The sequence below is a fragment of the Larus michahellis genome, chromosome 7 (genome assembly GCF_964199755.1).
Source record: "Larus michahellis chromosome 7, bLarMic1.1, whole genome shotgun sequence".
NCBI lineage: Eukaryota > Metazoa > Chordata > Aves > Charadriiformes > Laridae > Larus > Larus michahellis.
Genome location: NC_133902.1, coordinates 2246893 through 2264087, shown reverse-complemented (window position 1 = coordinate 2264087; position 17195 = coordinate 2246893). Strand labels below are relative to the sequence as shown.

At 50.2% G+C, this 17195-nt stretch overlaps 1 protein-coding gene across 2 annotated transcripts; it reads right to left on the bottom strand.

Annotated features, from left to right (window-relative positions):
• Positions 1 to 4597: 4597 nt before the first annotated feature.
• ORAI2 (ORAI calcium release-activated calcium modulator 2) lies at positions 4598 to 16803 on the bottom strand. Of its 2 annotated transcripts, none has more exons than XM_074595990.1 (4): positions 15707 to 16803; positions 13252 to 13297; positions 10902 to 11142; positions 4598 to 6124 (listed from the first exon to the last, which is right to left on the bottom strand). In XM_074595990.1, exons 3-4 carry the CDS (start codon positions 11127 to 11129, stop codon positions 5579 to 5581), a joined length of 774 nt encoding a protein of 257 aa, XP_074452091.1. In that variant the 5' UTR covers positions 11130 to 11142; positions 13252 to 13297; positions 15707 to 16803; the 3' UTR covers positions 4598 to 5578. The 2 variants fall into 2 exon arrangements, with proteins under 2 accessions (XP_074452091.1, XP_074452090.1); XM_074595989.1 differs by lacking the exon at positions 15707 to 16803 and adding an exon at positions 15050 to 15219.
• Between the last annotated feature and the right edge of the window lie 392 nt (positions 16804 to 17195).

Genomic DNA, 17195 nt, shown 5'->3' with positions numbered 1-17195 from the left:
ATGGTTTTTGTCAGAGTTAGGTTGATGGTGGGACTCAATGATCTGAAAGGTCCCTTCCAACCTGGGCAATTCTGTGATTCTATAAAGCAAGCCTTGAGCCCATACCCTCATCATCCTCCCCGTGCTGAGCCTCTCCAGCAATCTGCTCTTTGCCCAGCAAACTGCCGCAATCGAGTATTTCCATTAATGTTTGGCCTTTACTTCCAACGCTCCCTTTCAGATTTATATTGTGCTCTCAGCCTGTTAAAATGCTTTCTGTGCGCATACCTGCTGTTCCCTGCTCTCCCCAGTGGAAGCAGATGATGGCTTCTCATGAATCAGTGCCACAACAACAAGATACACAATATTAGTTCATTTTGTGCTCTGCATTCGTTAGCTGAATTTTTCTGCCTCGATCAAACTACACGGGAATATGCTGTTCTTGCCAGAAAATTCCAGCTCTTCCTAGTTGATGTCTTCAATGTGAAAAAATGCAGATAATGAAATACTGGGCCAAAAACTGAGGGCTTTGTCTAGATGGTTTTTTAAGTCCAAAACATAACCTAGTCACTACACAGTCAGACACAGACTACTATGTCTATCTTTTGACACTTTTCATCTGCAAAACAGCCTCTTGGGCGTCATCTTAGATCAAAATGCAATTACACACCCATCAGTTCTGTATTACTTTCTAAAACTGTATGTACTGCTCTCCTAAAAAGCCAGAATCGCAGAACAGTTAACAATTGGTTTGGACTGTCAGGTACCACAGAAATCTGAGAAAAGTATAAAGAGGTCTTAATCTTAAATAATTAGCTCTCAAATGTAATTTCGGCCACTAGGCTAGTATTATTAACATAAGACAAACATTAGCACTTGTAAAACACATGCCAAGAACCAGGCCCTCATTAAAAGGAAGCACATCTAATTGTTATCTACTTGGGTACTTTGAAAGGAGAAGGATAACATCTGAAGGATAATATCTGTACTTTCAAAGCAGAAGGATAATATCTGACCAAGTTTTTTTTAAAAAAGGCAAAACCCGAGTTAACCCATAGAGGATGCTGGAGGACTTGAGCTGCCTTTCAAAAAAGCAGTTTGAAATCAGCAAGAAGCGTAAAACTTAGCAAGTTTATCCAGTTTCTCTCACACAGCTGGACAGTAACTGAGATACATACGTTGTTCTACGTTAAATATTGTTCATGCAGAGATAAAACAGAGATAGGCAAAGCTAAAATACAGAGATTTTTTTTTTTTCCTCCTAGCACTTAGCACTCATCATAGTTACAGCCCTGGGTGGGAGGCAAGCTCCCAGGCGGGCACGCAGGTATTCAGGGGAATGCTTCCCAAATTCAGCCAGGCAGTAATTACTGAAACCGCTTTGTTTGAAATGGGCACAGAGGAGACAGCCTGCGAGAAGGTAATCAGAAAATAACCACGCTGACCCAGTTGTGCCGGGACCTGAATTTGAGGTTATGGCGCGAAGGGGGTTATTGAGGCAGCTGTCTTAAAAGTAGACGCAACGAGATTTAGAAGATAACGAAGCTACAGCAGAAGGGGAAACTCCAAGTTTTTTGTTTGTTTTAAGGCAGGGAAAGAAGAGAAAGGACATTATGAAATCCCACGGAAAGGCAAGAGGAGAATGTGGAGGGTGAGCGACCAGTCCCGCAGCTGGCCGGGCACCCTGTGCCTCCGTCCCCGAGCCGTCCCCGTGGCAAGCTGGGATGGCCCGTCCCTGAGTCCCGGCGTCAGGGAACCGAAGGATGTTGGCTCCGCGGCTGCACCCACCCCACCAGCTCTCTATAAACACTTCCACATATTTGAGCGCTTACCGCAGAGCACGCTCCACCCCGGGCTCTCGCACAGTATCGCTTTCATCTGTCACGTGAGTCAGGCCCAAATGGTCAAATCCAACATCCCCTCCATCTCTCCCGGTCAGAAAGCCTCCCCGAGAGTCACATATCCACTGAAACAACGGGGTGGCAGCTACCGGAGCCAGGGCTGCCCCAGGGCAATGTTAAAAATAGGGAGCAGAGTAAGAGCTGCCGCTAACTACAGCAAAGGAGAACCCGATACTGCTCCCTCCGGCTCGCATTCATGCCCGGTCTTGACTCCTGCTAACGAGGGAAGGAGAGAGAAGAGTCACCTCCTAAAACAAGGCAGGTGCCCCGGAACGATACAAAGCAGCCCTTTCCCTGCTTTAGGAAGGGTCTTTCCAGTGCTGGAGCCTGCAGAGGCATTTTTCTGGCCGGCAAAACTCTCCAAAAAAAAACCTGAAAGAGGACTCAAGACTCTGGAGCGAGATTGTGGCTGTCCCCCGCAGCAAGCCAAGGCAAGCCCTGCTGCAGAAACTGGAGAAATGGCCCAAACAAGGCAAGACCTGGTCCAGAGAGTCACAGCCCAAGGGAGCTGAGAACTGGGGCAAGAGCCATCCCAACCTGCGGCACCCAAGGGCCCACGCCTGGGACAGAAAGCTAACGCACATGAGGGGAAGTCCTCAACACACGTCCCAGCCTGAGGGTAGGATCCCTGGGAGAAGGATCCCCGTGCAGGCACCGAGCCACACAAAACTCGGGAGATCCCAGGAACGACAGACACCCCAGGAACGACAGAGAGGTGACAGCACAGGACTGATGTGGCCAGGCAAACCCAGACGTGACACAGCACGCTGCCAGCCCCGCTGGGACACCGGTGACGGTGCGGAAAGGCAGGCATCTCCCCGCTTGACTGATGGGGATTCTGCTGACAGCCACAGCGGCAGCAGCAGAAGCAAGGAGGATTTTCTGGCGTCGTAACACAGACACACCCATCTGGACAAGTGCAACGTCCCCGCTCCTTTACGGATGAACTACCATGGCAGATACCACAGGCAATCCTTCCGCTGGACTGACAGCGGTGAAAATGCCAACAAGTTGGAGGAAGAGAGGCAGGAGTAAGATAAGCAAACGCTGTTGTTGGGAAAGAAGGAGGAGAGGAGTCACAGCATGAAGGCGATGGGTAACCTGGAGAGATCCCAGACACCAGAGTCAAAGAGCAAAAATACTCCCATGGGCTTCTCATGGAAAGGAAAACTCGGTGCCCAGAGAGACGCAAAAAACAAAGCTGAAAGCAAGGATGGGAAAGCACATTATTATTCTGTTTTAAGTGCAGTTGCCCTTGGGACACCATCTCAACCTGTACCTCAGACTCCCTGCTAGAGTAAGGTGATCCCACTCCAGTTGCTGATCCGCTGCCTCGAGACTTATCTGGAACCCAGTCCCACCAGAGCCTCACCAAGTTATTCTACAAAATCAAAGCACAGTTTCTGCAGCATTTCTCCATTTGCTGAAATTTATTGTATTTGCAAAGAATTAAATGAACGATCTGGCTGTTTCCAAACGAGCTGCACTGCTTTCACAGCACTGTACGCACACTGTGAAACTTGATTTTTATTTTTAAATTACAAAAATGGCTCAATACTTTCCTCAACCTCTTGAGCTCCACAGCACAGAAAGGCCTATTATTACTGACGTTAAAGGAGACTGCAAAGTACAGAGGCAAGTCATCTTATCTGGCCTGACTCTGGCCTCACAATAGAAATTTTGTTGGTAGAAGAGCCTACGCGTGTAATAATTGGCAGAAAACTCAACTCTGATTTTGTCGTATAAACAGCAAGTTTCATTTTTATTATGGTAAAAGGAGGAGGGCGAGAGGGCAGACTCCTGGGGAGATCGTAGGAATTCCACGACCACCCACTTCCTGGAGGACACTCCTTATTTCTTGCATACGCGCATAAGTACAGGCTAGTCATTTAGCACACAAAGACTATTTTCTTTGCTGCACATCAGCCAATATGGTACATGCCAACTGCGGCAAGAACAACAGATGAAAGCCACAGACACAGTGCTAAGCAACTTGTTCAGCAATGCTCAAACGCGCGTGTAAACAAGAGAGACGAGAGCTGGGTTCCCAAGGCCCTCGCCAGGGAGCAATAGAGGGACAGTCTCACCCTGCTGCGCTGGGATTCGCGTGTACTCCCCACTCTGGGAAGCTGACATGTAATACGCTGCCACTAGATTTCTCAAATCCCAGTGGAATAAAAGACCAGGGTTAAACAGAACATTACAAACATCCGTAATGATTTCAGAGACCCGTAAGGCCTGGGACACCCTGCAACTGCAGCGCTGGAGCGCAGAGCAGGAAATCAGCACAGGATCAGGGCCAAGAAAACGTGCTTATGCTTCTTTCAGCCCTGGGTGGCAGAAAGCCTTACTTTCCCTTAAAAAAGCCGACGATGGCAAAACACTCTTTTCCCTCCACAAAGTTACCATAAATCATAAAATCCTTTTTTCCAGAAGTTTTCACCCACAAGGATGCTCTGGACTTTACAGGCTTCCCTTGCTATACAGACGGGCAAGTGTCATTTTCTCTGCTGCTGGGGAAAAAAAGAAAGCCAGCTCAAATGAGAGGTGATAGCTCTTTAATGGCGCACAGCTCTCCCGCTGGATCCAGCTCCGTCAGACTCGCCAGTACAGCTCCAGGTTCCACCAGAGGAGTTGCCTGCTTTGGTGGAGGGGGGAGGAAGCGTTCTTTTTTGACAGACAAATGCTACACCTGACAAAAAAACCCAAACAGCTGATGAAATAGGCAGGACTGGGGCTTGTTCTCTCCAGCAAACCAGGCAAAGACATTGCAACGATACATAAACTAAGACAATATAGCGAGAGATTTCTACAATATGCTATACGCCGTCACTCCTTACCTCCTTGAAACTTGCTTTTCTAGTCCTTCAAAGTTTTGTCTCATTAAATTCCCTGTCACTGTTCTGTTTTAAGAATGTCCTTGTTAAAACTGAAACACCTGTAAGCCTTCCCTGGGCACTTTTGCCTCTTACTGGGAAAAAACACATGATCTTGGCATTCACTCAATCTAAAGTGACAGATGCTGCTGAGGAAAGTACGACAGAACTTCCCAGCCTCCTCCAAGTTGAAATTCTGCCTCCCTAGCTGTAAAAATATAGTAAGGAATAGCAAGAAAAAACAAACATAAAAGCTAAGGCTGATTTCTTTCTGGTTATGTATTTACGGAACACTTGCTTTGGAACAAAAGTGGTCAACACTCACAGTTTCTATTGTGCGTTCCTGGATGTCCTCAAGTCAGCTGCAGATACCCTCATTAACCAGCTCAGCTCTAGAGACAAGCTGCCAGTTAATTGCTGCTGCACCGACAGCCAGGGAGTTCTGACACATAAGACAGATCCTACACACACACACGCGGGTGTTTTGGACAGCCGATGCAGCGTTACTTTTGGCAATGGAATATTGCATTTGTAAAAAATACACATTTTTGGCTACCAGTGTTAAGGTAGATAAAGTTTTGACCTTGAACTCCACGGCAGCGTTGATGTAAGTACGCGAGTGTGTAGGACCAGAAACAGGCCAGAGACCCCAGCGTCTGAATCAGCACTAGAACCCACAGCTATATATGGCAGGCAATTAGCATTTATATATTTAAGCCTCAAGACAATCCATCGCTGGTGCATCTCACCAACTAGCAAAACAGGTATTTTGCTCGCAGCCTTAGCTGAGCGGATTTGCTGGAAGCAGCCTCTGCCTCCCCCTCACACTACCTGCATGCCTCTGTCATGCCCGTCTAACTGCACTTTCAGTTTGTGAAGCTCTTCGATCTCTCGGTTGTGGCGCTCCGTTTTGTGCCGCACCAAAGAGCGGTAGAAGTGAATGGTGAAGACGACAAAAATCAGACCCACTGGGACCATGATGATGGTGGAGACCAGCGCCGACTGCCAACCCGCGTGGCCGCTGGGCTTCTCGACGTTGGTGGTCTCATTTTTCAGGATGGAGCCCACAGGCAGAAATTTTATCCAGCACAGAAGCACGACTTCTGCAAGGAAAAGGAGGATCCCCAAGACGGTGGAGAAGCCCCACGCCAGCTCGATGTAGGGGTGCATGCGCTCGTGGGGGGACTCGCTGATGGAGTTCAGGTTGTGGATGTTGCTCACTGCTTCCACGTTAGGCAGGATGCAGGTGCTGATGAGAAGGGCAAAGAGATGGACTGCCACGAGCACCGTTGTGCAGGCACTGAAAGCGATCAGCAGCATCTGGGGGTACTTGTACTGCACCTCCAGCTGCACCTCCACCATGGCAACCTGGGGGGAAAGGAACAAAAAGCTCGTCAACAGCTGCGAGTTGTCCTCTTTTCGAGGCTTTCAGCCAGGAATGCATCTTTATTCAGGAAGCGCACCTAAGGTCAAGTACACACTCAAGTGCTTTTTAGAACGGCAGCCCAGATGGATCATTTCTGTTTCCCATGAAGATGTACCCGAGTCTGCAGCTTGGCCTTTCTGAAGGCTCAGGCGTGCGTTTCTGCGCTGAATTTTCTGAAATAACATACCTCCCCTCGCAGCCCTGAGCCATACGAACTGCATCAAACCAAACACACAACAGAAGGAACTCATTAGACAGCAAGCGGAGCTGGGAGGCAGCTGACAGCCCGCTAGCCCGCCCGCCCATCACACCTTCTCCTTCCGCTCATCACTTGCGGCTGCCGCGCAGGAAGTTTCGACTTCAGGCGCGTAAAGAAAAGCAAAAGCAAGCAGCTCCCCTGGCCAGCGGCCAGCAAGGTTTCACTACCCACCATGGGAAGCACGCAAGCTACTTCATAGTTCCACAGTTAAAATAGCCGCTTTCTATTCTCAGAACATTCTACGTTTGTTTTTATTACAAATATGCCCAGATACAAGTTATTTATATCCTCAAATTTCTCCCTTGAGAGCTAATAACCTGCTGATATACTCAGCAAAAGCAGACAGCTGTGGGCTTATGGGTGTGCTCAGCAGCTCAGACAGGACTCTGTTTTCTCAAAACAAGAGCTATCATATCGCAAGTCTCTAAAGTGTCTATTTCTTCTTTAGTCAAATAAAACTTAACAAGCAGAATAAGTGCAAGGAAGCAGGGGGCTCTTCTGAGATCAGACCTGGAGCCCTAGTACCGGCCTGTTAACTGGTTTAGCAGAAGAATTTGTAAAATTACTTAACCTACCTGCGAAGTAAAATAGTACTTCTGTGAGGTGGCATCCCTGGAAGGACTGCAGAAACCTTTTGCTAAGAGAAGCCACAAAAACAGTGGAGAAGACCATCAAACATTCCCCTCTAGGAACTCTTCTGATTATGAACGTGTGGCATTTTTACTTTTTTTTTTTTTCTTTTTTTTTTTTTTAAAGCTTCCTGTTTGCAGTTTACAGTCGTTCTTGTATAGAGGAAAAAATAACAACGCAGGATTGGCTTCAGCATCTATTGCAAGGTCAATTTAGTTAAAACACATTGCGCATTGCCTTGCATATGTTCTCTTTGCAGTTCCCCTTGTACTGGCTGGAGGAGGAGGAGATCACACTCCACTCTCTGCCGCACTGTTCTGTACAATGAATTTGTACCGTGCGGTGATTGTCGGTCTCACCCCATCAGCCAGGACGAGCTGCAGGTATATTGTTCGTTATCGGGTGCTGTAATACCCAGAGACGTAGTATTCAGCAAGCTGAATAGGAATTGTACCTGCACGTTCAATTTATAGCTGTATATTAAAGCTGAAAGCCTGGCTGATGTCAACATATCAATTTCTACTTGTTATCCTTCGCATGAGCAGCACTTTTCAGCTAATTGGATGTTTCCTCCCAGACTAACCTATTCCCTAGGGCTAGCTTCAGCTGTGCAAAGTGATGAATTTTTAACACTGACTGATGGCTCAGTAAGAGGTATTTCAGGGAAAAACATCAACAATCCAGATAGGGCAGCAAGGCAGAAAACCAGTTCATTTAACCCAAACAAGTACCAGAAAGGTGAGCGAGCTCTTATCGCTTTACCCCGTACAGACTGTCATGTCACTCTCTGACCGGGATAAGAGAAAGAGGACAAGCTGACATAACCCATTTAAAAATCATTAAATACGCTGCTTGGTCTGTAAAACTATTAATATGTCATGTTTGATACAGTTTTACTCTTCTGCGATAGCAGCCCCCTTTATTTTAACCTCTTCCCAAAAGCCGAGGTGTCACGGGCTTGACTTTGCGGGGCCCTGAGCGCTCTGCCGAGCTGCCGAGTATTTCAGCGTAGGCTTAATTTTAAGCTTGAGAATCACCCTGTTGAACTCCACCCTCACAGGAGCACATCTTAGAATTAAACTGCAATTAAATTACATGCAATTACGGATTGTTTGGTTTTTGGGTTTTTTTTTAGACCAGTATAGCCCAGACCGTCCACAACAAAGATGATGGACGTGGAAGATTTCTGGAGAAATGTAGATGAGGATAGATAATATCAGGCAAAAGGATGACAAATGGCTCAACATAAACCATGTTACTTTCACACAGATGGTTTGGCAGCCTGTAAAAACAATCACGCCAGTAGATCTGTTAGGGGGTTTGGGTTGTTTGAAAATCAAATACATATCCTGTAGCAACTGGACAAGTATTGAGAAGACTGATTAGCAGTAATAGCTCTTATTTCCACCAGGAAAATTATGAAGGAGGTTTCCTAAGCTCCCTCTAAACCTCCTTTACCTGCAGTCTCCCCGGGGCAAACGCAGCAGCCCTCAGCCCGCCTCCAAACAGACCCGGCACTGGGAAGGACCCACAGCCTCCCCATCGGCCCGACTATGCCAGAAATACCGGAGACAGCATGGAGTAACGAGGAAGGTTCGCATTATTCTGCAGCCTGTCCAGAAGGAGCTGGATGAAAGCCCCCGCCTGTTGATTAAACATCCATCAGCTCGTAACAATTCTCAGCCAATGTGGAACCGGCTTGAATCAACCACACTGACAGGGAAGTAAATAAAGCCATAGCCAAGCCCCATATGACATTTGTTTACATAGTTAAATGCACGCAGGGCTTCACGGAAACTCTTTAACTCTAAATAACTTCTCTGCTTTCATCAATAGCCAACGAGATGCTCTTATTGGAGAGTAAACGTCCACGTACCAAATTCCTGTGTGCCGAAAAAACAGCAGAGAAATAACCCGATAGGAATGGATACCTCAGCTTTCACTGGAAGGTCCAGCACGATCCGCTGGGAAAAAGCTCGCTAATAAAGAGAAATCCTTATTGCAAAAAAGTGTATTTCCGACAATTACTGATTTCAAGTGTACTTATTATGTTAAGCTGGTGATTATAATTAACACTACTTATACCTATGCCTGTATTTGACTTGCATTTTAAGCAGTTTAAAGAGAACAGAAGTCAAATGGTTAATTTTGCGTGTTTGCCACGGGCTTTCAGCAACTTTCTGTCGTGCGAGTCGAGAAGGCACGCTTTGTTTTCAGCTACGTGGCTCAGCCCTGCGGTGTGGGTGGGCTGCAATCCCCCTCCCGGTCCCAGTGATGCCAGCACACCCCAGCACCGGCACCTGCTCCTGTAAGCACGTAACTGAGATAAATCAGTTCACAACAATGAAAAACGTTCATTTAATCATCACGTTAAAGAGAACAGTCACAAGTGAGGAACACAGAACTCAAGGAGCCCAGAGGCACAAAGGGCAAGCACAGGAGTGGCTTTTGAGAGTAAGAAAGCTTCGGAGTGAAAGTCTCCAGGAGAGCACAATGAGGAGGTACTTTCTGCCATTTCCGCACACCAACACCGTTATTCCCACACCAATTTCCGTTACAAACCAACATACGCTGCGTGAAAAGTTGTGAGCATCGCTCGCACGCAGCCGGCGAGCGGAGAGGAATCGCAAAGCGCCCAAGCGCCCTCTCTCCCCTGCAGCCTGGTCCCACTCCGCTCGCCTTTCTCCAGCTTCACTTTGGGTCACCAACTTTGTCATCCCAGACCGCTGTACTGTTACAGACGATTCACGTTCTGAGGGATTGGGGGAGGAAAAAGCATCGGAAGAAGCTAAAATAAAGCAAGGAAATCTATCCGGAAAGTTCCCGAGACCTGTCTTCCCGCAGCTTCTGAGCTGCAGGATGCACCATCTCCACACGACGTCCCGCTCGCCCAGGCGCTGCCCTCCGCCTCTCTGCGTTCGGCTGACTGAGCTCAGGAACAACCAGACCTGCCCATTTCCTGAGCAGAAAACCTCCCCTGAACAGGTTTCAATCTCACTCCCGACGAGCCAGATGAAGAGGCTCACACCGACACAGCACGGCCGTGCTTTGCTAACACCACGGCTCGGGCAGGTCTGAGCACTGGACCGCTGACTGTCTCCGTCTTGTTTATTTGCTCGCTCCCTGACATGGCTTTGACCTACGCAGATAGCTTCCAGATAACACCCAAGTGCTGCACGGAGGAAAGCAAGTACCAGGGATTATTCCCAATAGGCAGCACTGACAAAAATATACCACGTTTGGCTCCCTTCAAGCTACAGAGTCCGAGGCCGCAGGGCCTCTTCTCACACCTCAGCGTATAACACGATCTCCCCGATCATGCCATGCAAACTTCGCTCTGGCAGACTGTGACCCAACCTCCACCTTATTTTAGACACCGTGACCTGAAAAAACACATACAGAAATTAAGATAATGTTCGGGACCACAGGAACCGCAGGGGCCCCGAGGAGCTCCACGCCCAAGCGCAGCCTCACGCGAAGGCAGCCAGCGAGGAATGGCCTGGGGGCCCAGGCCCTGTATTGTTTAGCAACAATTAAAAAAAGTGCTGGCAGAGCACTTAGGATCGCTCGCAGGTAGGGGACTGGTAATTTTAAAGGGCTGATTTGGGAGTGTGTGGGTTGACTGTTCGGCAGCTCGTGTACCCTCGAGAGAGCCAGCCTCAAACTTTTCGGCAGCAGGCAAGCAGAAGCCCGCAGGCAGATGCCTCCTGCCTCTTCAGAAAACAACAGCGTGTCCTGCTACTTCCCAGGAGGAAAACACTGATTAATACACGATTTTAGAGAACCAAAACCTTCGTGATTCAGAAAGCGTTGCGACAAAGTACACATACCATTGCAAATCCGGAGAGCAGAGCAGAGGTTCTGCTGGAAGCTTTCAGTTTGGCTCGGCTCAGGTACAGTTTTCTCCACGAAAGGGCTTGAACGGAGTGGTGGTTTGATGTGACCAATTCCAGATAGCTGCGCCGCACCCAGTCCCGATAATCCATGCCTTTGGTGCCAGGTTCAGAGCAGCAAGCAGGAGTGGAAGGATCCACCGGCACGTTTAATTCAGCACTCATGATGAGAGAAACGCTGAGGGAACAAAACAGTCACATTCAAAAGGAGGCAGCAGACAGGACGACCATCAGCTACTGGAAAAGCTACGTTTAAACGAAGTCGCCCTCAGTCAGTAGAAAAATGATGGACCAAATACCATCGCCCTTGCAAGCACAGAACAAAGGACCATCCATAAGTGCTAAAAATGCCCATGAGAACTAGGAAAGATCACACAGGTAAACCCAGGAACTGCTCCAGCAGGAATGCAGGAAGGCTGCACAGCACCTGGCTGTTCATTTCAAAGCATCTCAACTTTCCCCTTTCATTCCTCCTTGCTAGTAACAACTTTGTTTTACATAGGGACACTTTGGAAATAGGGCCGCCATCTCATCATTTTGTTGTAAGCTGACAGTTAATTTCACAGCGCACCACGGGTTGGCTCCAAACGCATCTCCTTCGAGTACCAAAGCAATGCCAGCGAGCATGTTCAGGGAGTCACTTTTTGCTCTTTCTTCGGAAATCTTTTTTTTTTTCAGTTAAACCATTGCTCACCATAGCTCAGTTTAGACAGGCACAGTTCTTCCCCGAGACCCCCCCAGTAGTCACAGAGCTGAACGCTGTGCAGGATTAACAAATAAACTTCCCAGCCTTCTGCAGTGGGAAGTTAAATTTCCTGAACTGCTCACACGCCACTTATCAGCCACATCTGACCAAGGATCCTCTTCCTTTCCTTCCACCGGTGGCTCTTAGCACGGGGAAAGGAAAAGACGATTCCAAGGGAAAAAGTGATCTGCCTTCCAGGTAGTTCCTGGAATCCAGCACCTTCGGATTCAAGAGATTATACTGAAAGATGTAAGAAAGCAGCAAGACTGTTCCAGGCGGTGACTGCCACTGCTGCGAGCAGAGACCAGTGCGGGATCCAAGCCACCCCCTCCGCACACCACACCATAGCCGGGCTGCTGCCGAACGGCTCCGGTGATCTCCATCCGGAGACGCAGAACAGAACAGAATTCCCTAAATGTTTTGAGCAAAAATTTCTGAAATCACTTACCAGCTCCTAGGAGGAGGAGATGCATGCCCAGAATCACGCACGGTGTGGTACTAATTAGTCCCAGCGCCGCACCTCAAGGCCACAGGCACCTCGCTGTTCGCTTGAGAGGAGCCCCAGCCCTGCCCATGTGCCCCCCCGGCTCTCCCCATACACGGGCCACATGGTGACAGCTAATAAACCCACATTTACTGTGAGATTTGAGGAAGTGGCAAAGATAAAAAGGACATCAACTGCCCACAACTCCGAATGCTGTTACTAAAAAGGAACAAAGCTGTTCCAGGCACAGTAAGAAAGATTTTGCAGCGGCAAATAAAGCACCGCAGGCTGTGAGATTTGTCTGTCCCTCCTGAGCACGGTGGGCTTTCAGGTTTCAGCCCCCTCAGACGTAATAAGGATGGCAGCAAGAGCACAAGATTTGTTTTTCTGGGCAGGTTTTGACAAGGCCACTGTTACAGCCCCGGGAGGACGCCAGGATGGCTCCTAACTGCTCAGCAGTTTTGAAGTTATTAAAAAGAAAAACAAACAAACCAAAAATAAAAGAACTTGCACATGACAATGAAAACCAGAACAGAATAAACAGGGACAAACCTCTTTGCTTGCTCTGTTTCCAGAAAAAAGGCAAGAATCACCTATTTTACAGAAGAAGGGGAAAAAAGCCTCCTGGGAGGATCAGAGCAGAGACATTCTGCGAGCAACAAAGCTATGAAGCTGTTTCCTGTGACAACATCCTGTGTGGATTCTGCAACGTATAGCGTGGGGTGAATTTATTAGCTTTGTCTGTAGTTGGGACACTGCTGGCCTCTACCCTGCCATTTATTTTCACAAAACGCATAGGAACTTTGTATGTAGGAAACTTCAACCCCTGGGACAAATTCCATTGAAAAGACAAATGAATTCAGAGGTTACAGAGGGAGAGCAAAAGTACCCAATCACATCTGCTTCTTCCCTTAGAAAAATAAGCTAAAAATACCACAAGGATGAATTTTCACTCTGGAGCAGCTCAAGAGATGTTCCCAAATAAGTAAACAACTTCAGAATAAAATCCATAAACACAAACGTAGCCCAAACGGGCAGTAACAGGACGGCAAACTCACCTTGCTGGCTACGGACATGGAGTGACTGGGTGGAGGGCTCTGAGGGCTGAAACACAAGACCAAAGAAGCATTTTACATGCACTGTATCTTAGGCAATTTTACTCCCAAAATACTTTTCAGACAGTTATCCGCATCAGGGGAGAGTTATTCTGGAGACTGCATGGTCCTGCCTTGCAATGTTAAACGTTTAGGACACTCGCTCTTACAGAAATAAGTATCCCTCAGGGTTTTACCGCAAAGGACTGTCGAGTTTTGGATGGAGAATCAGGATTTCCCTAGGAGACCTCTTCCTCATCTTAACATCCATCCCTGGCCAAGTCCGCCCCAGCTGTGTCTTTACTCACTTCCGTTGCACCACTGATGCGTTTGACCCTGCTGCGTTTCATACCGCCGGAGACAGAAATCTCCCTGCGATTGCTACCTCATATCGATTATGTTAATCCGTCCAGCGCTGTCCTTCGGAGCAGCCAGCGTAGCGGGGAAAGCCTTCGCCACGCCTTATGTCTCAGCAAGTTGCAAGCGCACGTGTGGGGATTTCTTCACAGCAGGGAACGAAGCTGATGGGGCTGAGACACACAGATCCCCCTCCCGCTCTGAGCAATTCCCCACAGAATGCTGTCTCTGCATGGCTTTGGGACACTGACCCCGCCTCGGACCCAGGTTTCTGCCCCACAGCCTGAGACAGATCAGCGTATTTGTACCAGCGCCTTTCTCCCCTCTTCAAGAGCCCGCAAACCATGGCTAAGCCTAACCTCGCGCCCGCTACCCCCCCTCTGGGCCTCCCAAGCTCAGGCCCCCTTTGCTATGGGGAACCCCTTCCCATGTTCTCTTCAGGCTTGGGACCCCCCAGCAGCACCCCTGGGAAGTCACACTGCCTAGGCGGGGTGTGACCCCCCACAGCTGTGACCCCCCCCTTATGGCAGCACACCTCAAGCAGGGGAAACCCCTCTCCCCGAGCAGGATGCAACCCCCTCAACCCACCGCCAGACCTGGGATCCTACTCACAGGGCACCACCTGAGCAGGGGGGGTCTCCTCCTCCTCCTCCCCAGCCACCCTCAGCACACCCCAGGCAGGATGCGACCCCACACAGTGAAGATCCCCCTTCAGACGGCGGATGCTCCAGGCCAGGATAAGACCCCACACGGCAAGGATCCCCCCGCAGACGGGGAATACCCCAGGCCAGATGAGACCCCTCACAGGGAGGGTCCCCCCTCAGACGGGGGATCCCCCAGGCCGGGATGAGATCCCTCTCGGGGCAGATCCTCCACTGCAAGGCACCCTCAGCCCAGGGATCCTCCCCGGGCAGGACAGGGCCCGCTCCAACCCCACAGCTGGGGTCCCCCTTCCAGCAGCCCTGGCTCTGGGGCTTCCCCGCGGGCAGGCAGGAGGTGTCTCCCCTACAGCACCCCCAGCGAGAGGATCCCTTTGTCACGATAGGATCCCCCGACAGCCGGCCTGCCCTCTGCATCACGAGGGAGCTCCAAAGCACCGCCGGGCAGGACGGGTCCCGCCTCCCATACCCCCCACCACCCCGGGCAGGGGATTCCCTCCGCCTGGGAGGGATGAGGCGCGTGCCCCCCACCCCCGGCAGGGTAAGCCCCATCCAGGCAGGATAAACCCAACTCTCCTCCCGCTCCCAGCACACCGGGCAGGATGAGCCCCGCTCCTCCCGGCGCAGGCCGGGCAGGGGATGCTCCCCTCCACGCAGGATGTGCCCCCCTCCCCTCCCAGGGGACGAAACTACCCCAGAGCATGGGACCACCCCCCCCGGGGCCCCGGGGGCGGGCCCTGGCTCACCGCACTGGCTGGCCGGGGGCCGGGCCGGGCCGGGCGCGGCGCCCCGGGAGCCGCCGCCGCCGCCGAGAGCCGGAGCCGCCTCCGCCGCTGCCAAGGCAACGCCGGGCACCCGCCACGTGACCCGCAGGAAATGGGGGGGCGTGCAGACGCCCCGCCCGCATCACGTGACCAGCGTCTCATTGGACCGTGACGGCGGGGGTGGGAAGAGGGGCGGGGCTAAGAGGGGGATGGCTCCGCCCCCCGCCGCGTCCCGCCGTGCAGCGCCGAGCACCGCCGAGCACCGCGGCGTGGGCTGGTCGCCCGCGGGCTGCGAGGAGCCGAGGCCTCCGCTCCCCGAGAGAGGTGTAGGGTGGTCTGGGGGCTTTATAAACAGAGTGGGGCCACCTCGGGCCATCCCCAGTGCCACCGGGGCCAGGCGGCCCTTCTAGCAGCGGGAGGGGTCCTGGGGGCTACAGCCCCCGGAGCTCCCCATGCGAAGATGCATCCACAGGGAAAAACAGCTCTAGGGCTCCCTAAATTCACGGTCGGGGATAAAAATGTTACTGGGTCTGGCCCTCGGGTCTCCAGGTCTTTCCACAGAGAAGGTATTGGTGCAACGGGGTGTAAACGTGCTTTTATTACAATTATTAATTATACAAGCAAAAAGTCTCCACTTACATAAGCCAAAAGGCAGCGCCGAGTTCTGCCTGCGCCGAGCTGCAGCATCCTCTGGCTGAAGCAGAGCAGAGGCTCCCCGGGCCCAGGCTGCCATCTCCCTGTGTCCCTCCTCTACCCACTCAGTGGGAAATTCTGCACAAACCCATGGGAAGCGCAAGGGTAGGGACAGGAGTATGGGGAAGAGGAGGGAGTTCCTTCCCTGAAAAGGAGATAAAGAAAAGGAGCAGCACAATGGGTCAGCTTTAGGTAATCCCATCTTCCTGATTCACTGCTGCCGGGGGGAGGGAAAACACAAAGGAAAACAATTCCTAAAAACTTACTAAAGAGACAAATACGTTTGTTCTCCTGAGATTACAAATACCTCTGCTCGGTTACAGCACTAACGCCGCTGTCTCCCAGGGTCCCACGCTTGCAGGAACACGTGAGGAAACGGAACAGCAGCAAACCTTAGCCCCTGGAGATTAGTCTCCACCAGAGAAAGGAGAGGGGCTCCTCTAGAAAAGAATCCAGAGCATGAATTTAACATAAGCAGGTCAAAATCCTTGGCAGTTTAAAGCCTTTATGTTATTACTGCTTTTTTAGTGGCATATTTGGAACAGGAAGCGATTGTAGAATTGTTCCTTGTTTTACTACACATGGGACCACATCCCTTTTTTCTACTCCAGGGACGACGCTTTCTCCGTTCTGAGGTCACAGAGTACTTGCATTTTGTCTTAACAAAGAAACTTCCCTTCAAACGTTTGCTCTGAAGTGCCTTTGTATTTTGGAAGACACAGCACTGACAGGAACAACCACAACACAGCGTAGTATTTTTCCGAATTCATCGCAACACCTACCAAGTACAGCTCCTACTGCTACGTTCAGCCACCCCAGCAAGACAGACCGTAAGGCAGATACCACCTTCAGCGACACATCCCCTTTGCTTTTTATGGATTTCACCTACCAACTTAGCATTCCTAGAAAACATAGCGGATGAATAATTCAGCACGGGTAACGATGGCATCCTAGGGAGGGAGGATGAGGCCGCACAACCGGAATTCCTTTAGTTCACCGAGACCAACTCAAGTCCATCTTCTTCACAACTGAGAAGCGTGTCCTCATGCAGCAACATCTGCTCTACTTAATGCAAAACAGCACTTATTTATTCAGCTCAAAAGCCTGACAAGCTCAGAGGAAGAACAGTCTTTGTGTATTTGTGGGACTCCCACTTCTTCTCCGTCCCCGAAAGCTAAGAACCATCACAATGTTTTGATGGCTCATCCTGCAACACAGCCCTATCAACAGGGTTTACCTGGCCCAAGGGGGATTCAAGCAAAGCGATTCTCATAACTCGTCCCTCTCCGCAGGGAAAATGCCAACAACCGCAGAACATCCGTTCTGCATCTTAAGTACTAGAGAATTGAAACACTGTCATGACTTACTCTGAAGCACCTGCCTCTATGGAGACAAGCAGAAAACAATTCCATGCAGACCTCTAGCCCGGGGTGGT